The 24,056-nt window shown below is 40.1% G+C and overlaps 1 protein-coding gene across 3 annotated transcripts in view; it reads right to left on the bottom strand.

The window, feature by feature from the left end:
* limk1a (LIM domain kinase 1a) overlaps positions 1 to 24,056 on the bottom strand; it is a 149,417-nt gene that overhangs the window by 22,733 nt on the left and 102,628 nt on the right. For 2 of the 3 annotated variants that reach the window (XM_034169336.1, XM_034169337.1), the window contains one exon: positions 1,164 to 1,273. In XM_034169336.1, the coding sequence (XP_034025227.1) occupies positions 1,164 to 1,273 (110 nt within the window). Of the gene's footprint in view, positions 1 to 1,163; positions 1,274 to 23,186; positions 23,329 to 24,056 lie in introns of those variants that run through there. The other variant, XM_034169338.1, reaches the window with a different exon arrangement.

Genomic DNA, 24,056 nt, shown 5'->3' with positions numbered 1-24,056 from the left:
GGAGAGAGAACGCTTTCATATTAGAAAAATATGAATTCTCATTAGATTTTACAATAATCAGCTTTACATTTGACATTAAGATGATTAAAACACAGTCATCAAAATACACACTGCCGAGAATTCAAAGGACGAGTTTGCATTTTTTAAATCTCACTCATGTTAAAACATTATTCACTAACAAATGTCTGACTGTTCTGTTCACCTATGACAATTATGTCTGAGGAGTAAAATCACAAACTGCACGGTCACTCCCCAACACACTTGCTTTAATTGTTGTGCATTCTGCAGGGACTGAAAAAGTCGGAGCCAGAACACTAAACATTATCTGCTATTCTTACGTAAATAGTCAAATATTCATGTAGTTTGATCAAACGATAAATGACCGGATTAATTTGTGCTTTCATAAATTAAAAAGTTGACTACAAGTATATAACTAATACCTATATAATATCTATTAATACCTATAGCTTCACTTATAGTGCAGTATAAAATAAAATGAGTTGTGTACTCAAAGTTTATTACTCTCACACTGAAAGTATACCAAGAAGTGTACATTTATAGAATAAAACATGGGCCAGTTAAGTCCCAAGAAGTACTGAATCAGTACAATTCCCAAGTATACTTGGGAAATAAGCTTAAGGTTTATTTAATAAAACAAACTTTTTTGGAAGGGCCATGAGGGAGCTCACCTCCATGGAGATATGAAGGGCTCATTCTAATCTTATGAAAAAACATCCATCCATGGACTAACAATGATGTGGGGAAATTACTAAAATTACTGAATAAAGGTTAGAAAATGATTTTTTTGTGTGTGTCATTTTACTGCCTTAACGCTTTGATAAATATCGCACCATTAATTTAGCGATTCAATTAGAACTCTCCCTTTCATAAGTCTCAGTTTAGTTGCATGCAAACTGACTGATATGAATGCAATATTCCATCTCTGCTCATACACACACCAAAATCGTGTACACTGCATGCATGTAATGTCATCCTTGACAAAACAGCAGTACTACACTATGAACGTACCCCCTGTTAAATTATTTGGCTTAAAAAAGAAAGAAAGGGAAAAAAAAAACAAAAACATCAACAAGGTTGATGTAATTTGGTTGTTTTTCCATCCTCTTAGACTTTGAGGTTTTATGTTTTTTACTTCTCCTCACCAGTAGAGTTTGGATCTCTCCACCAGAGCGTACGTGTCTCCATCACCAATGAACGTCCTGCAGTTCAGACAGGTGAAGCATTCTGGGTGATACTTTTGTTCCCCTGCGACCTTAATGAGACAAAACACTGGGTTAAGTGGACATTCTGCAAAACACACTTTCACCACGACAATAAAAATAGGACAATGTATTTGGTAAGGAAACATTATTGATTCTGGATCGCTTCAGCGTGCATTAAGAACTCTGTTTTTTATTATACAAATTTTATGTGGACGCACCAGTGAGTGCAAAACAGCTTCTCCTCAAGTTCATTCATAATGTATAATTATGTGTGTGTAGCAACAACAGCTCAAAAGAAGACAGATGGAATGTTTCCAGGAATAACCAGAATTTTGGATGTACATCACAACACTGTTTACACACAGCATTGTACCGCTGACAAACCACATCTGACTAAAAGACATATTAAAGAAAAATACCAACTACACAGTTAGATTTAGCACACATGGTCACATGTTTGGCACTTTATAGCCTTTATATGTCGGCATTTGTTTTTTTGTTTTTTTATTTGTAAAACAATACTTTTTATGATTTAATGTAGGTGCGGACAGCAGTGTGCCGTGAAGGGCAAAGACTGCAGGTTTTCCTTGCAACCAAGTGCCTCAGCAAGTGGAGCTCCCCTCAATTTACAGTCCTGATCATCTGTGAAATCACCTGCTGAGGTGATTGGTAACAAAAAAACCTGCGCCGTCTTTGCCTTTCATGCCCACCTCTGATTTAATGGAATGTTAAATCAAAAGATTAAGCATCTGATCACAAAAAGAATTAAACAGATTAATTGATTACAAAATAATAATAAATTACAGCCCTCATATGGCATTGACCAAGAACACCACTGCTTGTGCTCCACGTGTACGATTATAATGCCCATAAAGATCAGCGTTGCACTGAAAGTTTTCTTCTTATGTACATGCTACTGCAACAAGTCTCACTGAAAACTGATCACACTGTCGCTATACAAGCTGAAATCTTGATGCAAAACAGGGTGTTGTGTTGTGCAGAGAAAATGCAAAACAGCCAAGTATTCGCAAGAATGTTTGGATGCAACCAGCGGCCTCGTCATCTGCTGATAGAAATAAGGAGTGTTCTGGTTTCTGAAGGCAACACCAATTTAGAAACTCCATAATTAATTTTGCTGATGCAACATCATTTCCAGAGCTTTCGGGCAAACAAGAGACACAAATGAGTTAAAAGAGCAGGTAATGAGATTAAGCACACTGACAGGATTTCCAGGGGACATCTGTGCTCAGGTTGCACCTGGCTGCTGAAACTGACCGTAGACAATAATTTCTATTTAATCCACTAGATGACGAATGCAGCCCGTGAGCTGTTGCCAGCAGCCGCCATCTTGCTTAGCGTTATTACGAGTTGTCAGGTATTAGATTAAATAGAAATCTATGATGCGCTGACTTGAACTTGGGTTAAAGTGATCTGAAAATGCTGTTTTGTGCAGCGTTCAGGTACTGCGACAAGCTGACAAAGGAGTATCAGCTGGTTAAATAAATAAAACATAAACGATGTGGGGAAATTACTAAAATTACTGAATAAAGGTTAGAAAATTATTTTTTGTGTGTCCTTTTACTGCCTGAACGCTTTGATAAATATCACACCATTCATTTAGTGATTCAGTTAGAACTCTCCCTTTCATAAGTCTCAATTTATCCCTTTTTAATTAGCTTAGGGTTTTTTTTTTTCCCACATCAGGTTTTCCATCCTGAGATATTTTGTAAGAGCAAATTCATAGAATGGAAATGCCTTTTCTCTCTCAATTTGGTGGGTCCCATGACAGTTGCTTTGACACTGTATATTCTACTAAATATAAGAATATACATGAATGAAGTTAATTCCTCTATGATATACAACATATTCCAGTTTCAATTTCAATTTATTTTCATTTATATAGTGCCAAATCACAACAGAGTTGCCTCAAAGCGCTTCACACAGGTAAGGTCTAACCTTACCAACCCCCAGTGCAACAGTGGTAAGGAAAAACTCCCTCTGAGGAAGAAACCTCAAGCAGATCAGACTCAGAGGGGTGACCCTCTGCTTGGGCCATGCTACAAACATAAATTACAGAACAATTCACGGACGAATATACAAGAAATGCTATTGGTGCACAGGACAGGAGGATTGCCAACACAAATACAACTCCCATCTCTGGATGGAGCTGCACCTTAAACAGAGAGAAAAAAACAGAATCAGGCATCAGAAAGACAAAAAATACTGTATAATTTGCCAGCATTAAACAACAAGAAAAACAGAAGAAATACTAAGGTGATCGCCGGCCGCTAGCCCTAAACTTCACTAAAAGACCCAGAATTTTGGTAAAGTTGAGGCCGCGGCCCGCTCCAATTACTAATAAATTAATTAAAAGAGTAAAAAGCGTAAAACAAAACTGTACCAATATGCTAGCCATATGAAAGGGACAATAAGTGCGTCTTAAGTCTGGACTTTAAAGTCTCCACAGAATATGACTGTTTTATTGACGCAGGGAGATCATTCCACAAAACAGGGGCACGATAAGAGAAAGCTCTGTGACCCGCAGACTTCTTATTCACCTTAGGGACACAAAGTAGTCCTGCACCCTGAGAACGTAAAGCCCGGGCCGGTACGTAAGGTTTAATTAGGTCAGCTAGGGAGGGAGGTGCCAGTCCATGAATAATTTTATAGGTTAGTAGCAGAACCTTAAAATCTGATCTCACTGGGACAGGAAGCCAGTGAAGGGATGCCAAAATGGGTGTAATGTGGTTGAACTTTCTGCTTCATGTCAAAAGTCTACCTGCAGCATTTTGAAGTGTTTTCAGATTTCTTTCAACTTGGTCCAGAAATTATTGAACAATCTTACTTTCACTCAGGTTGGCGTGGCTGTTTCATTTTATTTATTTTATATTTTCCGCAGAGAAGCGCTCCATAAAAGTGGCGCCGCAGATGGGTTAAGAGCATTCTTTACTATTAATATCCTTAATATGATGCGAGCATGCGAAGCTCTTACTTTCACCCCTCATTATTTCCCATCTTTAACTCAACTTCATAATGAAATTAATTAAGGATCAGACTAGTATCTCGTGTTGTGGCAGACAGTGTGTTTGACAAACTGATGGTATCATTTTCTATCCTGCTTCACAACATCTGGACTGGGACTAACAAATTCACTGAAGTCTATTATATAAATAATCTGATCCTCTTCTGTATTTGTTTTGACAAATAGTGGCTGTACAAATATGGGACTGAGTTTGAATAAATGTAACAGCACAGTAATAGCATGGAAAATGCAGATTTATGGTGAAACTATTGAAACACTGATCATGCGCACATTAATTTCGCTTTATGTCTGGCTGTTGGACGCTAACCAAGATGGCGGCGCTCTGGCAACAACAAGCCAGTGAGCGGATCGCCCCGGTCCTCCATCTAGTGAGTAAATAGAAATCGATGACCATAGACTATTCGCCCTTTTCAGGTTTCAAATCCCGTAAAACCTCGGAGAGGTCGCTGCACTGCGAGATCTCAGTAACATTGAGAACTGCATTGAGACGCTCTGATCGGGCTGCACTTTAACCACTGCACACGGACAACACCATTAACATCGCAACATAAAACTATTTTTATATTGTGCCTAAAACTCTCATGAATATATTCTCTGGGTTTATAGACATTGTTATTGCATTTGTTTTATGTAAACATGCGAGAATCACAGGCTGTCTCTCCGTTATTTTCAATGGGAGCTGCTGTGAGCTCCGCTCGCTTCCTGATCATGTCGTTCTGGGAGAAAGTGGTTTGCTCTTTAACGTCTTGATTATTGTTCTTTTCAACACCGTTTGTCCTCTTTGTTCCAGACCAATATATATAATATGTCTGAAATTCGGTTTGCGTTTATTAAATTCCACGCAGATTAAACGCAGCAGACACGGATTATTTGTTATAATTGTTTTAGCAAGTTTTCAGGGTATCATGCATGTAGTCTGTAGTATAATATTCATTTTCAATTGTCATCATGTGGATTCTCTATGTTGTTTTGACTGCAGCGACTCTCTGGCACGCAAGGGATTATGGGATATGTGAAAAGAGGTGATTCTGCATGATTCTGATGTGATGTGACAGGACAAATGAACCCTGAAAACACTCCCATCTCAAAGTTACAAGCAAGCTAACAAGCTAACCTTGGTTCCGGTGTTTTATTAAAAACATAATTTTGGGGATAGGATGGTTTGTTTTTTTTTTTTTTTAAAAAAGTGGTAGGGTGTGGTTACTAAAAAATAACGAGAGTCTTATTCAGTATTGCAGATAGACTGATTCGAAGTTCCGAGTGCGCATGACGCGAATCCACTTCTGGTCGCCGCTATCGGTACAAACAAACCCACATATGCGCACGTCAGGCACTGCTTACTGTTGCATCAGGCTTTGTTTACATCAGCGATTCATGCTTATCTCACTCTCAACACTTGGACTTCAGTGATCCACAGCTCCCAGACCAGCAGCAGATGTTCAACTGGTAGTAGAGGCAAGATGGGCAGGATATGTGCAGTGAAAGACTGTGGGAATAGCACATAATCTATTGAGAGATGGAAACAGAGTGTGGTACATTGTGACTGCCCAAGGCCATTTCAGATATTCCCATTCCCAACTGAGCCAGCCAGGAGAGCAGAATGGACAAAGTTAGTGAACAGAAAGCAGCAGCTGGAGTCCGGCAGTGTAAAGAACTGGACACCCAACAAGAATTCTTGTGTCTGCAGTGTACACTTTACTGATGGGAAATGCACAGAACTGCACCCAAACCCAACACTTCAACTTGGCTATGAGCTAAAGCAGGTGTGTGATAATAAAGCTTATTTCTTCATGATTTTTCTACCTGATTTAGTGCTTGCTGATCCCTCCTACACTACAGGGAGTGACATTAAGCTTTTTCATGCGCCTGTTTTCGTGCAGGCTGGTGACCATTTTACCTGTCTGAAGAAGTTTTTCACTTGCCCACTTTTTCATTTCCTACCAGAAAACATTTATTCTTCTTACTTTAGGTGCAAAATGTCCTTGAAGGGCGCACGCTCATGAGCGATATTGAAGTGTTTTGCCGAAGCGTGTGAGGCACGGGTTTGTCTGTAACACTGGCATCCCATCAACCCCTGCGCACGCGGAACTCTGATACTATTAGCTGGACCTGATGTCATCAACCTATCAATAGCTGCTAACAGTTAGCATACAACACCATTAGCATACAAAATTAAATAAAAATTCAATTTTACAGAAATACTGGAGCACAGAATTCTTAGATTATTTGCTAGGACAATTAACTGCACAGGCAGGATTATCAGTGATCTTTCTTAAAAAAAAAAAAAGGCTCAGAATGGACCAAGCGACAACCTGACACCACTACAAACAAAGCAGAGGCAAAAGTGTTGTACCTTCACCGGCTGCTTGAGGCCACTTAAAACCTACAACTTTAGACCAGAAATAATAATGTTAACAGCCTGGTACAAAAATTTGTTTTAGTTTCTGTAGATACTTTCCTTCTCCATGACAACTGTATGTGGAGTGAATTTTTTCAAACTTCTTAGTTTAAGACATTTTAAGCAATAAAGCTTTGTAAATTTGGGGGTGTGGTCACTTTGAGTGACTGCTGCTGAGTGGAGAGTCTCCACGTCTCGTTTTTAGCTCAGAGTCCGCTCGATGTGGCTGGTCATGGAGACTGTGTCTGCTTGTTTGGATTATTTTATTACAAACAGCTAGAATAATATGGCTTGTTGTGCGGTGAAACATCCCAACACAGACGTCTCTAGTATTCACACTGACTGAAACACTGGTCGGATGTTGGTGCTTGCACTTTTAGCAGCTGTCAGTAACTTCACCAGTAGGTCCACTTAATATACGATTACTGAGAAAATATGCAGCTCATAACTCAATATCCACAACAACATAAACCGTTAGGAGAACCACTGTGCAGTCCGCAAAACTATGATTTAATTAACACAAAACGGAGGTTAAACAGATCAGACTCTAAAAGAGGGGCGTGTTCAGGAGTCTTTGGTCACATGTAGAGCGGACACTGAAGCCTCTTTCACACCGGGCCCACTTCGAGTTACGTCGTGCAGCGTCATGACGACGCCACGTGGATGCAAGCTAGTGCCGAGATGATGTAGCTTAACGCCAGAACACTGTGACGGATGCAAAGGACGAAGTGAATCAGACGCCAAAAATTAAACATGTTTAATTTTTTCTGCGTCGAGCACAAGACGCAGAAAAAACTAAACATGTTTAATTTTTGAAAGGAAGAAAGGAAGGAAGTGGTTTCAACACAAGTCAGGGCAAAGCAACGGTACTCAACATGACTGGAAGCCACACCCTCACAATACAACGTTACCTGACGCCAATTTATGATTCCTGCTGTGTTGTACTGTTCCCAAGCTATAAGTTACACGATGGTTGACACAAACCTTTTATACATGTACACATTGCAGGAAAACTACACCGCACGTGAACAATTTAAAGAAAAAAAAAAAGCTCAGACTGCAGCTCATTGTGCTCACCTTGTCAAATTCTCTGATTGTGTTAACATCCACAAATAAGTCCTGCTCACAGACTGACTGCCAGAGACAGGACATGTCCACATCCAGTATAAACTCTGGACTTCTCCATGCCCACTCACAGACGGTTCACGCGTATAAACATGCGAAAGCCGGCTGCAGCTCCCGGTCACAGGAAGGAAGATAAACTATAACAGAACTCAGAATGCAAACCTGCAGCTCAGCACAAGACAGAAACTAGAAGAGAAATCAGAGTGCATACAGATTGGCTGCAGCTGAGTCTGTCTGCAGCTTCTCCTCTGCGCCTTCACCTCCTCTCTGCCCCCCTGCTGCACGCACCTGACACATTCCTGCGTCATCATGACGCCACATGAAGCAACTTGAAGCAGGCTCGGTGTGAAAGGGGCTTGAGGAGCTTAAAAAAAAAACCAAAACACTCTACTGAAAAACTAGCTGTAGAGACAAACTTTTTTGTACCAGACTGTTTTTTTGTAAACTTTTATTTCTGCTCTAAAGTAGGAGATTTTGACATGGGCTTCTACGGGAACCTGACTGCTTTTAGATCCAGCCTTAAACAACCATTCAGGCAACTGCACTTTTTTACTGAAACGTCTTATTCCGGATAGGCCTCGTTTTTGACTGATGGACACTGGGGCTTGAAACTGACTGCATTTTTTTCTTTAAGACAACATTTGCTTTCAGGTCTTCTCCTTTTAGCCGTTTGTCCTTTATTGTTACACCGATTGACTGAAAACAATTAAGGAGTCAGGTCCTTTGAGTATTAATGCATGGCCCTTTTTACCTCCTTCAGCTAAACTTGCACCTTTTGATGGAAATGATCCACCCACTCAAATGATTAAACGTGCAGCTGCAGTCTGGCTGTCAAAGAGTAAAGGTCGACTCTACAACACATTGGCCTCCCAGGAGGCTGCAGTTTGAATTTGTGCTAAGGTAGCAGAAAATACAGTAAAGAGCAGCACACTGTGGCATCACTTCTCAGCTGCAATGATCTGCAATTCTAATTTAGACTGTCAACACTGAGGAGGAGGAGCAGTGCTGTGTAAAGAATAATATATTAAGGAGTTAAGCAAAAACTAGCACCAGACCTAGGCTCTGTGCAAGAAATTAAAGAAACTGACAAGCTAATTTCAGGTTACAAAACTTCAAAATGACACATACGTCGTCACCAGAGGTGCCAAATAATTTTCTTTTAAAGGTCTAAAAATGTATCTATTTGGAAGGCCTCACATCAAATGTTAATGTTGTGGTGTGAATTACATACATACACATATTAGGGGTGTCACAATACATGTTTTTGTATTGAACTGTATGGCACGCACACAGTGGTTCAGCTCAAAGAACTACATGCAGAATACACGGTATGACTACATAGTACAATAGATATGTGCTTAGTTGTTTCTGTAAGTCACTGACATTTCGTCTCATTTCTACAGACGGTGTGTCACTCTAGTTCCGTGCTCTGTGTAGGAGGCGAGGTCAGACCCTCAATGCAACAGGCGTGGCCACACCAGAGTCTGCAGCATGTTTCTGAGGTGACTTTTATTGCAAAACATGAATCTAAACATGAAAGTGTACTGATATTGCCAGCGTATCAGTACCTGGATGAGATCAGTGCGTATTCGAGTTTAGACAGAAAACACCACCAATTTATGAATTGACATTTTATATGAATTACTGTAAAATTTCACAGATGAGATGGCCGCCAAATAGCAACACTGTGAACAATGATTTCAAATCTGTACAGAGTGAGGTTTTATGAGAGGCATTTGTGCAAAAATAAAACAAACTTAAAATGGACAAAATATTTAAGAAGTCTGGTTTCACACATTGTGTGCCATAAACAGACAAAAACCAAAACACTTAATACGCTGCACAGTTATTTCATCCCAACGTGGATAACAAGAGATGTAATAAAATCATGAACTTATAATGAAAAAGTTTACATTTACACTGTCTCACATAAAAGCTGTCGTGTTTGTATTGTATATATTTTTTTTTTTAAATTAACCCTCATGGGTCCACGCACATCCAGGCCATTTACCATACATTCAGCAATTCCCCTTTTAAGGTTGCTGCATATTGTACAACGGCAATGTGTGTCATTTTGCTGAATATTTCTCAAGATCACTGTGTGGCTCCAAAACTAAAAATACTGAATACGTTTTTAGAAATTCTTCAAATCTTTCATGAAAATACACCTTCATTCATGTGGAAGAAGTATTTTTGTGTTAGAAATGGGTTTCCCCAACTCTCAAAAGCAACATAATACCATATTTTCAAGGTTCCTTTATTGTCATTTACATGCTTCACATGGAAACGAAATTTGTCCTTAGGACCACTGGCACGTATGTCCTTTGTAGAGTACAAGTTCCACCAACTCCCCAAAAAACAAAACACAAAAAAAAGTGACTTACACTTTGTAAAAAACAATTTATTTATATATATATATATATATATATATATATAAATAAAATAAAAGATCTTACCGCATGGGCTCAGGAACACTTCAGAAAACCGTTGTCAGTTAACACAGTTCGTCGCTACATCTACAAGTGCAAGTTAAAACTCTACCATGCAAAGTGAAAGCCATACATCAACATCCAGAAACGCTGCCGCCTTCTCTGGGCCCGAGCTCATTTGAAAGACAGACGCAAAGTGGAAAAGTGTGCTCTGATGAGTCCACATTTCATATTGTTTTTGGAAATCATGGACGTTGTGTCCTCCGGACAAAAGAGGAAAAAGACCATCCAAATTGTTACCAGCGCAAAGTTCAAAAGCCAGCATCTGTGATGATATGGGGGTGTGTTAGTGGCCATGGCATGGACAACTTACACATCTGTGGCTGAAAGGTACATCCAGGTTTTGGAGCCATGTGTTGCTCTGTTTGTTCTGTTTTATTTACATTTTACACAACGTCCCAACTTCATTGGAACTGGGGTTGTGTGTGTGTGTGTGTGTATATATATATATATAAATATATATATATTATACAAACACACACACACAGTGGTGGGCACAGCTAACCAAAAACTTAGCTTCGATAACAGATGAGCTAACTGAAAAGTCATCTTTTATAAAGCTAAACCGATAAACCACCCAAAAATTTATCGTAAGCTACAGATAACCGATAACTTCCAGTATTGTCTCTGGTACACTTGTTTTAACACCACAATCACTTCTGGTTGCATTAAAGGCGACTACAGACCCAAACAATGAGTCAGCACTTCTGTCTTTGTGTGCCCTGCCCACTGCTGGAAACTCCTGTTTACTACATAACTTCCAGCAGCAAAGCAGTTGAGGAGCAGCGAAGCTCAACTCTCTACTCAATAACAGCGTGGCCGTGAGGCTGTGGTCTTGGAAAATAAAGCAGTGCTGACTTATGGTTTGGTTTATAAATAAAATTAATACTGATAGAATAACTCCATTAATGTCAATTCTCTCATTTGTACAAAGTTAAAATTTTTTTGACCTTCAGATCTTTTCACTTTCAGATCTTATTTTTTCAGTTTCAAACTTTTGGCCCCGTTCTGGCATGGGAGGGCGTGGCTTTGATTAACAGTGGCGTAGAATTGTGAGTGACAGCAGAGCAAACAGTCTTCACATGATGTTGCTTTCAGGAAAAGTGGGTACTTTGATAAATAATGACTCAACACTTTCTCTCCACTGTGTTGTCTTTATACCTGTAAATAAAGTTATGCTAAGGACAAAGATGTCTATTACAAGTAATTCTAGACCACTCTTGGTCATTTTTGATGTATAAAAACTGGAAACACGTGACCGATTAGTTATCGTCGCCATCGCGGATTACTACGCGGCTGTCGCGTGAAAGAAAAGAGAATGAATGCTTATTACGAGGCTTTAAACCCTCAAGATGAAGCTGTTTATTGTGATTGATGTGTAACAGTTGGCTCAGTGGATCCGCGTATAGTGAATTTAATGACGATGTAAAAGAGTGGCTGGCAGTTTCACAGCATAAGCTTAATATGGCCAGAACCAAGCAGACCGCGCATAAATCCACCGGAGGAAAAGCTCAAAGGAAGCAGCTGGCTACCAAAGAAGAGCACTCCGGCTACCGGTGGTGTGAAGAAGCCTCACTGTTACAGGCTCGGCACCATGGTGCTGAGAAAGATCTGGCGCTTCCAGAAATACGAGTTGCTGATCTGCAAGCAGCCCTTCCAGCACCTGGTGAGAGAAATCGCTCAGGACTTCAAGACCAACCTCTGCATTCAGAGCTCCGCTGTGATGCTCTGCAGGAGGCCACAGAGACTGACCTGGTCGGCAGCTTGCGGATCAGCAGCTTGGTGGATTTCTGGTAGCGGCGGATCTCTCTCAGCACCACGGTGCCGGGCCTGTAACGGTGAGGCTTCTTCACACCGCCGGTAGCCGGAGCGCTCTTCCAGGTGGTCTGCTTGGTTCTGGCCATATTAAAGCTTTGTTCACATCTGCTGAGCCAGGCCTCTGTGTCATTTAGAAAGCTCATAACACTCCGCTGCTTGATGCACAATAACTGCTGGCAGCGACCTGCTTCATTTTTATCACCTCTGAACAATCGATGACAGCACAAAAGCTTCTGCAATTGATCACCAAATTCATGTAGCGTATCACAGCGGCCACCGCGTTGTAATCCAGAATGGCCGCGGGGCACAGAATGACGTGACAGATAAACCTTCGATTAATTCATGCGGCAATGCGCTCATGGTCTTGTGTGAATTTGGGACACATAGGATTTTTTTTTTTTTTTTTTTTTTTTTTTAAAGTCTAGGGGTTAAAGTTTACAATCTGGCATATTGGAAAAAAAATGAAAATAAATGATTTGATCAAAATAATTAGAGCTGAATCAAAAGTATATTTAAACTGAGAAATACATATCTTACACTTATTTTTATTTTAATAATACTTTTTAAATTATTAGAAGATTCAAGAACAAACATTGAATTTTCAGTTTCAAAATTAATTTTTTCACTCAATTTTTTTTCAGATTACAAAACTTTTGGCCTGGATTTAGCTCCATAAAATGTGCCTCCGCTAACACTGACTGGTTGACTCATTCATTCTATGTAAACCAACACATTAATGTGAGGTGTGTCGTGTGTTGGTGTTTAAAGATAAATGTGGTTTTGTAAAATATGCCATTTTTTATTTCTAAAAAAAAAAAAGCCAAGCTGTAATTAGATAACTGTCTGATATAACCGGTGTCAAAATAAATAGAACACTGCCATGTACTGGACGCTCAGTACTAGGGCGAATACTGCCATGAACACTACTGGCCAGTAGATGGCAGCAGAGACTGTGAAACCTTGCCAAAACAAAATTTCAGAGAATCCCTGTCTGCTACGTTTAAGATGCGTGGAATTTAATAAACTCAAACTGAATTTCAGACATCTTATATACATTACTCTGGAACAAAGATGACAGACAGTGTTTGACATGGACTCTAATAGCAAACAGGAATCGATTGCTATGATTCCAATTGAAAATAATGGAGCAGCAACCTGAGCTGCTTCTGGCAACAAACACAATAACGTCTATAAACCCAGAGAATATATTCACGAGAGTTTTAGGCACAATATACAAAGAGTTTAATGCTGTTGTCTGTGTGGAGCCTGATCAGAGCGTCTCAAATGCATTTCTTCTGTCGTGAATGTACTGAGGCACCCATAATGCACAGCATATCCACACTAAAACCTTCAAAATTAGTGCATTACTTTAAAACTAAAACATATATCTGATATTTTCACATTATAAAACTTCAGACATGACGTTAATTTAAATAAGTTGTCCGAAATTAGTTTGGTTAAAATTTTAACCATAAGTTAAAACTGTATGCCTCTGGATGGCTTGGGTGATATGGCCAGTGTATCAGTATGGGGTCAAAAGAAATTAGCTTTTTTCTTTTCTGTGGCCAGTTCTCCTTTGCCTGCAGAGGATAGAGCGGTTTCTTCTAGAACGAGCTCTCCTCTGTTTATGGAGGATAGAACTCCGTAATCTACTATAAAACATTTAACAGGTAGGTACTTAACTGAATATAGGTTTCATAGATGTTTATAACTATTCAGCTTTGTTTACCACGTGTACAAAAATACATTAGCGGTCTAAAAATTATCGGACCAAAACTTATCAGAAGATAATTAGTCCGATAACGGTTTTCAAAGTTATGTGAAAAGCTAATCCGATAATGAAAACATTATCTTTGATAATTAGCGGTTAGCAGATTACCGGAACTGTGCCCACCACTGTGTACTTTCATTAAAAAACTAAAAACTAAAATAATCTGCTACCCCTAATAGCAGCGGCCGTACACTGAACCAATATGAATAAAAACAGGACTTTATGAAGAACGATGTGCTGCAAACTGAGCTGCTGCACTCCTGAAGGTACCTGATGAATTTATGTGGAACGGTAACATGATGGAGCAGATAACGTTTGCTTCAGTATGCTCCACAAAGCTGGAAACACAAGAAGTAACAGACGTAAAGAGAGAAAATGGGAAGATTAAAGAATCAATAAAGTCACTGTGTGGAGCCAAAAGTCTGCTTCACCCTCACGGGGAAGCGTCACTGTAACCACGAGTGCACACAAACAGATGCACAGCGACAACCCTCAGGCCGCAAACATGCACACATTAAAGGCATTTTAAGCAATTCATTTAAAAAGCTCCTTCCAGCTAAAAAAGGGAAGAAAAAAAAAACAGACTACAAGACTGAGCAGGATGAATTATTTGCATTATTTAATAGAGCCTTCCAGCCTGTTTTCTTGTTTATGCAAAGAGAATAACAACATTCTGCAGAGATAAAAAACAAAATAATCAACTCCCACATCACAATGTTTTTTTTTTCTTGTTGAACGTGTTGTCAACAGGGTAATGAAGAGGGATTCACTGGAGGAAAGAGAAAAATCACGTATTTGCCCTCCAGGGAATCTTCTAAAAAATGATCTATAAACAATAACAAATGCAGACATGGACATAAAAAGACAGAAGTTCTTACAACTGCAGGATGGAGAGGAGAAAAAAAACAAAAATTAAAGGCAAAATGAGGACAAAAAGAGAAATGGAGGAAAGGAAGATGAAAAGGTTGGATGGTTTTGCATGAGCCTACGGTGTGGCTGCCATTTGCTGCACAGGCATGAGACACACCCACCCGTCTTTTCTAAATCCACTTGTGACCGGCAACAGCTGCGGTGCTCACTTTTAGGACGCAGGAACAACAGCACTCAGTAACAGCTTATAGGGAACTAAAGGCAAATGTTGATGTGCAATGCCAAAATAAAGCTACATCTTCAGTCATTCAAGAAGGGTTCAAATTCTGGACCCAAACGATCAATGTTCACAACTGCATGGTTTATACTGTGTAACTGCTGTGGGGTTTAGACACCTAATGAAAACAGGGCAAAATCAAAAACAGATCAGCCTCTGATATTAGAGGAGCAAACGCAAAGTAGACTTTATAAAAAAAAAAAAAAAAACTTGTGTAATGATATGATGGTTAGAGCTCCATCCCATGCAGATGAAGACCATAAAGAAGACCATGAAGACTGCAGTGCACCCTGATACTTTTGATGAACACAGCGGGAATGTGATGAAAATGGAGAAGTGTGTCATTTTCACATACATACTTTGTCCTGATTACATCCCTGGCATGTTTTCACCTAGTGTCCAACACATTTCCACTAATTTCTGTGTGTACCAGGTGCAATTTGTTCTTACAGCATTCTTACTACAAACAATCACATCGCACGTGCACCACATTCTTACTGCACTCGTCCTGTCCTTACCAATACTGCACAACAAGCTGCGCTTTTTCATTTGTTCTGCAACTTCTGTTGCAGAACAAATGTCCACATGAAAAAACAGCTCTCCTGCCAACATATTGTCTCTGTTATTATCACACTTAAATCTGCTCCGTGTGTGCAGGCAGGGTGGGTGTATCTATTGAAGGGAACCTCAATTTATAGGAGGAGATTTTTTATTTATTTATTTTTTTTGCCTGTGACCACAGACAGCAGTTGTCATATTTTATTCACAAAGCAGCACAGAAACAATTGCTGGGAGAGGCTGTCCACACCACACTTATGCTATGTTGATGAAGTCCCTTTGAGAGTTAATTAAGTCCTTAATATCCTTATTTAATTCTTACTGAATCCTGGTTTGACGATGTACTCACCACATATTTTTATAAGTTCAACCACAACCTCCAAGTCCATAGAGAATACACCATGCCCTTAACAGATTTTACTGCTTTCTAAGAAGTTGTACAGGTTCTTTCTGCATCCTCCCAGTTTTATTTGCAGAAGTTGTTGAAAGATAGCCGAGTTTGAAGGGGTGTTAGCAAACAAATTAATTTCTTCACCGACCTGCTATTCAAGAATGCCTCAATGTCAGCTCTGTGATAAGAAACTCAAAGTTTTAAAATTGTAAAGTTGCTATATTTCTGTAGCACTTTCCCATCCATTGTGGACATTTACAGAGCTTTACAATGATGCGTCACACACAAGGCACTCATATGCACACCAGGAGCAACTTGGTGATTAAGGACCTTAGTGATTTTCCTGCCTGATGGGGACTCAAACAGAGAATCCTTTTGTCACACATCCACCTCTCTGATCAGTAAGCGAACACCTCCACAATTATACAACTTTAACTGCAGAAAGACACGCGTACCTCTTCACTATCAAGCAGCCGCTGGTGTGGTACATCCAGCCCGTTGACCATTTAATGACTCGCCAAAAACGCCAGCGAGATTCATGTGCATTAACTCCTGTTTTTAATCTGCACTTAACACAGAAAGTCTGTGTGTCTGTTGTTCATTCACTGTGTGCTTCCAGTCACACACTCGTCTTGAGCGTGTGATTGCGGTAGCGGATCAAGTACCCTCGAAGCCTCTGTTACCAACAACAATCCAAATCGCGTGCATGTCTCAGGATTGGGGGGAAAGTGAGCTGATCCACGAGTAACTGGGTCAAACTGCAGCGATGTTCTGTTGCCATGGATTTGTGTTTATGGGTCTCACTTTAACCATCATTTCAGAAAGCGTTCACACAGGTTCCCTTTAAAATGAAACCCAATTACAAAAAGAGGTGCTGGTTACTTTAGCACACTGGTTTAGAGCTGAGAAAGAACAAATGAAAACCTATTTTTCTCTTTTATATTTATGAGAAAAAACTGTTGTTCTACAAAAATGTTTGTTAATCCACGTTCAAATTACCACCAGGAGCAAAAGGTCCAGAAAATCTAAGTGTCGATTTCAGAAGGCTAAATGGCACGACTTCACTGTGGACTGAAAACAGTCACTTTTAAGCCATTTGGGGTGATTTATGAGCCTCCAGTGCTGGTGGCGACACTACACAGCTCAGAAACATCTTCAGGCCATCAGTCTTCTGATCTGACAGTAGGACAAAAATGTTTGTCAATTGCAACTTTAACATTATAATTAGCACAAACAAAGAGCAAGAAGAAAACTGTGGACAGCCATAAATGAATTATTATGCTTAGATTTAAAACATTAAGCACATACAACCCCTGGCAAAAATTATGGAATCACCCATATCATCAATGACTGAGGAAATTTACATGTTCTCTTCAGGCAGTCATCTTTATAAATCTCATTGGAACGGCACCAAACAAAAGTTCCAGCATCATCACCTTGCCCAATGCAGATTCGAGATTCATCACTGAATATGACTTTCATCCAGTCATCCACAGTCCACGATTGCTTTTCCTTAGCCCATTGTAACCTTGTTTTTTTCTGTTTAGGTGTTAATGATGGCTTTCGTTTAGCTTTTCTGTATGTAAATCCCATTTCCTTTAGGCGGTTTCTTACAGTTCGGTCACAGACGTTGACTCCAGTTTCCTCCCATTCATTCCTCATTTGTTTTGTTGTGCATTTTCGATTTTTGAGACATACTGCTTTAAGTTTTCTGTCTTGACGCTTTGATGTCTTCCTTGGTCTACCAGTATGTTTGCCTTTAACAACATTCTCATGTTTGTATTTGGTCCAGAGTTTAGACATAACTGACTGAACAACCAACATCTTTTGCAACATTGCGTGATTTACCCTCTTTTAAGAGTTTGATAATCCTCTCCTTTGTTTCAATTGACATCTCTCATGTTGGAGCCATGATTCATGTCAGTCCACTTGGTGCAACAGCTCTCCAAGGTGTGATCACTCCTTTTTAGATGCAGACTAACGAGCAGATCTGATTTGATGAAGGTGTTAGTTTAGGGGATGAAAATTTACAGGGCGATTCCATAATTTATTCCTCAGAATTGAGTGAGTTCATATTTTTTTTCCCTCTGCTTGGTCTAAAAAAGTAACCGTTACGGACTGCCACAATTTTTTTCCTGATTTCTTATAATGTTTCTTAAAGCCAGAAAGTTGCCATTTGAAATGACTTTAGTTTTGTGTCATGTCTGTGTTCTGCTTTTTTTCTACAAAATTAAACAATTGAATGAACATCCTCCAAGGGCGGTGATTCCATAATTTTTGCCAGGGGTTGTAAATAATAACACAGGCTGAAGTCTTTTTAAATGGAGGATAACCACAAACAAGAATCCTATAAGTGTTTTTCCTTTGACAAAAACATTTTTATTGTATTTGTATTTGACAATTACAGAGATGTACTGATGTGTATATCTCTGGCTGGCTTTGGGAGTATCAGTGTCAAGTATCAACAGAGCAAATGATCACACAGTACGCTGGATAGTAACCGCTTAACCACAAAAACAAAAACAAGCAAGTTAAAAATGGAGGCCAAATAACTGTCAGACATCCAGAAAGCATCTGGAGGAAGACGGACAAATTTACAGTTGTACTGGTCCAGATCAAGTTTCCTTGTCCCTGATCCAAAAATCGATCTACTCGGCGTCCAGTACTACCACTCACCCACACACAGAAGGATTCCTTACAACACTCTGCTTCCAATAAATGCAGCTGTCAACCACAGCAGCATTTCAGAGGCACTGCATTAGAAAAATAAAGCTCCACAAGATATCAGCTCTGCTGCAGGCAGTTGTGACTCACCAGTCATTTGGTGTTGGCAGTTATGACAACTTTCGTAAAGCAAACAAACAACAAAAACACTCCCCAATGTTTCAGAAAAGTACCGTGTCTGATGAATCCAATAGCAAGCCATCTGAAAAGACAAGCACACTGGATCACTACAAGGCATCACTGTAATACTACATGGGGAAAATAGGAAATTGAGTTATTCATATTATAAACATGTAGATCATGTGGACTTTTTTCCAGATGGTACTATTAACCCTAGAATCCACCTTTTATACTGTCAGCCAATTGCCAGCTAATGTCAAAACACAGAAATGTTTTATAATATTAATCCAAAATAATAATGATAATATACTGTAAGAGTGATGGGCAAGAGAGATGCTGACTGACAGGATGATTCCAAATTCTCTTAATCACCTACAGGACCATCTGACTTCACTACTCTCCTGCTAAAAGAGAACAATGACATCATATCAACACAGCAGAAGGTGCTTCTGAAACCCTCAGCAAATTATAGGAGGTCTGGCTCTCCTTAAGCTGTGGTTTGATGTCATGAACTAAGAACTAATGCTCCTTCAATATCCAAACCCAAAAACACACCAGGTACAAACAATCCAGTTCAGATTGGTATTCAGAGATGAGCAAGCACAGGGCCAACAGTAGTAATGGAAAAAACTCCCTCAGGTATTTTTCTTTGATTACAGGAAGAAACATCAAGCAGACCAGACTGAGTGAGGTGACCATCTGCTTTGACAATACTAACAATAACAGAATAACAAAACAGCATAACATACACGTCATTGGCTGAAAATGAGCAAATATCCAGTGAGCAGCAAGTCTCTGGCCAAAAAATAAATAAATAAATAAATAAAATCCTTGTTGATGGCAGAGATCAGAGAAGAATTGCCAGAATGGTTCAAAGTGATAGAAAGTTAGCAGACACTTGAATATCTGTTTCAAGGTTTAACATGTTTTGTGTTCAGAGATGTTCTTCTGCAGATCCTAACCTGTATTTATTCAACAGCTGCAGAAGACCATACCAGGTGCCACTGCTGTCAGCTAAGAACAGGAAACAGAAGCCACAGTGGGCCCAGGCTCCCCAACACCACCACCTAAAGGTTGACAAAACTTTGGGTCATTTGATGGGTGATGATTTCTGCTGCTACAATCAGATTCTAAGGTCAGAATTTGGTGTAAATAACTAAAAACCATGAATCCATCCTGCTATGTGTTAACAATTTCAGATCTTGCAGCTGTCACTGTAATGTATTCGTGATACAATCAGGTCAATATCAAGTCACGTCCCGTCAAGTCTGGGAGAATGTTCTAGTGCTGCACTGTGCCGCATCCACAACACCACAGAACCACCTTGGGTGCTGGATGACAACCACCCAGGCAGACGACCAGTCCATTACCACATCTCGAAAATAATCATCTATCTGCAAAAGGCAAAGGGGGTCCAAACTGGAATTAGCAAAGTGCACCAAACACAGTGGCCATCAAGTGACAATCGATGCATTTTAATACAAAATCACAATTGATTCCAGTCTTTAAAATGAGCAGGTGTTTCTATTTCCTTGGCCACACTGTGCATTTCTGATCAATTTCTGATACACAGTGAACAACGCAGCTGATATAACAAACAAACAAACCCCTCTACCACAGACAGTATACTGTACCGCAGTATACACAGACCTTCAAACATTCATCCTTCCTTCTACGTGTGTTACATAAAGTCTGGTTACACCAATGTGACAAACATAGGAAATGATTTAGTGTGGAAATAAAATATGCAGTGACAGCAGTGGCACCTGGTATGGTCTTCTGCAGCTGTTGAATAAATACAGGTTAGGATCTGCAGAAGAACATCTCTGAACACAAAACATGTTAAACCTTGAAACAGATATTCAAGTGTCTGCTAACTTTCTATCACTTTGAACCATTCTGGCAATTCTTCTCTGATCTCTGCCATCAACAAGGATTTTATTTATTTATCTATTTTTTGGCCAGAGACTTGCTGCTCACTGGATATTTGCTCATTTTCAGCCAATGACGTGTATGCTATGCTGTTTTGTTATTCTGTTATTGTTAGTATTGTCAAAGCAGATGGTCACCTCACTCAGTCTGGTCTGCTTGATGTTTCTAAAATATGCAGTTGAGCAGTTACTAAACATATTTACCAAATTTTGTTGATCATGTGATTGTGGTGGATGACACAAGCAGCATATCTGCGAGTGAACGTACAGAACATGACTGGTGACTGTATCCATACATTTACTTGTTTTTCATTATGTTTCAAACACCAGAGGAGCCAAATCAACTGGGATGTTTTGAAATACTTTTTTTTTTAAATAAGGTTCCATTCAGCCCACTGTTTGAGGTCTTCATTTTCCTACAGACTCATGAACCAATGTCCCAAAACACAGCATTTCAAATTTGCCATCACTAATCTGCCACACTGACAAAACATTTTGGTATCATCCCCAGCCACACATTCTATCCATTTATTTAATTCTGGATTTATTTTCCTGTTCAGTTGTACAGGGTGTCCACAAAAACACTCCGATTTCACGGTGTCCTGAGATCTAAACTAATTTAAATCTATTAATAAACACGTTGTGAACCGATTCTAACAAGTTATTTTTTTTTTATGTGATTAAACATCTTTGACCTGAAAACCACAGTTTCCAGGTTTACACAACTAGCTACTGAGGGTGATGACTACCTTTTCCAGCAAGATGGTGCTCCGCCACACTAGCATTTCCTTGTCAGGTGATTTCTCAATGAGCACCTGCCAAACAGATGGACTGGTTGTGCTGGATGAAATGATCAGGTTTTTTGCAACTGGCCTACGAGGTCACGGGACCTAACGGTTTGTGACGTCTATCTTTGGGGGTATGTGAAGAACACAGTTTAAATACCGCCACTACCTGCAAACCTGGAGGAGCTGAAAATTTCGATCACTGAAGCAGTTCACATGATAACTCCAGATGTGCTGCAGAGTGTCGATGTTTGCAGAGCAAGCAGAGGGGCACACACACTGAGTGCCCTTAATGCTACCCTATATCACACAAAACTGAATAAAATCCTGCATCTGATGCCACTAGATGTGAAAGATTATTACAAAAAGTTACATGTTATACCTGTTTGAAATAAGGGAGGGTTTTGTGGACATCCTGTATATTTCATCGTGTATTTACCCACACAGTGGGGCGCTATGTTTCTCTCCGCATTTGCTAACTTAACTTGTTAGCTAATGTTGACGTGAAGTTGGGCGCAGAGTGGGTGTAGGGACTGTGCCGACATGCACGCATGGTGCACAATGTTCAGCAGGTTGCAGACAAACTACATGTAATTTTCCATCCGGCATCCACTAACCACCCAGCAGGTAGCAAATGTGTCAGGCAAAATTAAAATGATCCAGAGCATCAAAATTAACTAGGTGTGAACCTAGTTAATTTTGAAGCAACCTCACCTTCAGTATGTCTTTTTTTAATGTGGTGACTTACAAGATGAAAGCATTTATTGTGTTTGAGTTATTATTTACACAAGTGATGGACTAACTCCCCCAGCCCCACTCTTATGTACATTTGTACCATCTAAGCCCTACACTGGCACCACAGCAGGGAAAGTCTTTTCCTTGGTGAAGAATAACCAATTCACCACAGCTGGCCAGATTAAAAAAAAAAAAAAAAAAAAAAAAACAGCCCCCGATAGGTAGATATATTCATGTCAATAAATCTGGTAAAAGATTATTTTATTCAGGGTAAATACAGAAGGTGGAGCACAAGCTGTATCCTGAAAACAAACACTGCACAGATTTGGAACATCATTCGATAGACAGGCGACAGAACAGAAGGAAACACTCATGAAGCAAATGTGAAGGCCGTACTGTGGCGCGTGCCTGTCTAATTACTGATGACAATGAGGCTCATAAAAGCTGCAGGGTAAAGACGATGTTATCTGCTCCCATTCAAACAAATGTTAATAACCCACCAGATGGCACATCAGAGTACAGATGTAAATGTGATACTGCAACTCAAGAGGGGTTCCCCCCCCGCAAAGGCATTTAGCAACCTCAAAACTGAAGCTAAAATGTCCCAAGAACCAACTTGGGAAAGGCTACAATGAAAACACCAGCAGAGAAGAAACCTGGCAGTGACTTTCAGACGCTTTCAGACGCATTAAAAAAATTAATTTCAAAATGAAAAACACACAAAAACTTTGATTCCTTATCGAGGAAGCTGAATGGGCCACTTCAGAACAGAGCCATGTGCAGCATCGCGTAGAAGCTTCCAGGTGACCCTTAGAACCAGACACTTCACACCGTCTGCCTCCTTATACCAGCTAGCTGGGAGACTCAAATAAATCTTCACGTCCAAGAACCGGCCTGAGACCCAAACAACTGCAGCAAGCAACCTCACCTTCTTATCTCGTTTCCACAGCCCGAGACAGCAGAAGGGCCAGAAGAACAGATCTCCCACCATGTCAGCGAGAGCTGGTGTCCGGCTCTCTGCTAGTGAGCATCAGACTCCCCGCTGTCACAACGAAACACTGACGAGTCCGAAGCAAAGACAGAGACAGAGAGAGAGAGAGAGAGAGAGAGACAGAGAGAGAGACAGGGGGTCAAGGAGGGCGGGGGGCTGCCCACTCCTTTGTAGCTGAGCTCATCTCTGAATCTGTGTCATGCCATTCTCTCTCCCTCCCTTCCTGTTCTATCACTTTTGCTATGACCTCATCGTTTCCTGTTGGGCTCCGCCCCCTTGCACACATGCCTGCCGCTGCTCTCTCGTCTCTATCAGTTCCTCACCCCTCACCCTTCCCTCCCAGCTATCAGCCACCCAAATACACTTGCGGTTTTACTTTTGCATGCGGAATGACAGAAAAACAAAGAAGAACTTCTTTTAAAGAAACACGGCAGGTGTGATGATGGTTATCTCCATTTAGATTTGAATCTATGTTGTTGTTTTTTTTTATATATATAAAATCGGCATGTGCGGGGTCTCTCAGGTATTACCGACAATTTTAAAATCTTACAGTGTGAACCAGGTTTTACAGAGATTAAGTCTAGGATTATCATGTGCATCGTGATGGAACATCAGATACAACATTTTGGCAATGAGAAGCGTTTCTATGTGCGTGATGTAGCACACAGGTGCCTCAGTGTTGAGCACCGCAATGATTGGAGAAGGCCAGTGGAGCACCCGTGTTTTACCTGCAGTAGATAGATGGTCACTTAAGAAGTGGGGATGGAGCAGTTGTCTGCCTGGGTAGATGCCCTCCAGGACCCAAGG

This window comes from Thalassophryne amazonica, chromosome 4 (genome assembly GCF_902500255.1).
Source record: "Thalassophryne amazonica chromosome 4, fThaAma1.1, whole genome shotgun sequence".
Classification (NCBI taxonomy): domain Eukaryota; kingdom Metazoa; phylum Chordata; class Actinopteri; order Batrachoidiformes; family Batrachoididae; genus Thalassophryne; species Thalassophryne amazonica.
The sequence above is the reverse complement of the archived record's forward strand: the minus strand, read 5'-3'. Positions and strand labels throughout refer to the sequence as shown.